We start from the raw sequence: 438 nt of genomic DNA on the forward strand, positions 1-438 counted from the left end.
GAAGCGAGTCCTCTGGCCCTTGGTGGGTGGGGGTCTGGGAGGGCCGCCCCCTGCCCAGGACGTCCCCTGACGGGAAGGAGAAACTCACTTATCATGGTGACGCCCTCTTCGCCGCAGCTGAGCTCAGGAAGTGACTAAGCTCCAGGAGGTGCTGTGATTGTCCGAAGAACCAATGGGGACGCGGCCGGCCCCTCGCAGCATCTCTGCCCCAATTAGACGCAGGAAAGTATTTTCTGCTCGCCTGTTCGCCCGCCCCCACCAGCTTCCCATCCCTACGCCGGGGTCTTATTCGCCCGCTCCCACCTTCACCCCACTGGTCCTTCTCTTCACCAGCCCCTCTCCTCCGGCTCTCTTCTACCCACCGGTGGTTGCCCCCCCGCCCCCAGCTCGAATGGGTTTCTCTCTTGTTTGGTGGCTCCACCAAAAGGAAAAGAACCT

General features: G+C 62.1%; 1 protein-coding gene across 1 annotated transcript in view; it reads right to left on the reverse strand.

The window, feature by feature from the left end:
- Positions 1-165, reverse strand: part of LOC104985841 (interferon alpha-inducible protein 27-like protein 2) — a 2,267-nt gene extending 2,102 nt beyond the window's left edge. The window contains exon 1 of the mRNA XM_010836234.1: positions 89-165. Within this exon, the coding sequence (XP_010834536.1) occupies positions 89-95 (7 nt within the window). The 5' untranslated portion in view covers positions 96-165. The remainder of the gene's footprint in view (positions 1-88) is intronic.
- Positions 166-438: the final 273 nt, after the last annotated feature.

The sequence above is a fragment of the Bison bison genome, unplaced genomic scaffold (genome assembly GCF_000754665.1).
Source record: "Bison bison bison isolate TAMUID 2011002044 unplaced genomic scaffold, Bison_UMD1.0 scf7180017864061, whole genome shotgun sequence".
NCBI classification, from domain to species: domain Eukaryota; kingdom Metazoa; phylum Chordata; class Mammalia; order Artiodactyla; family Bovidae; genus Bison; species Bison bison.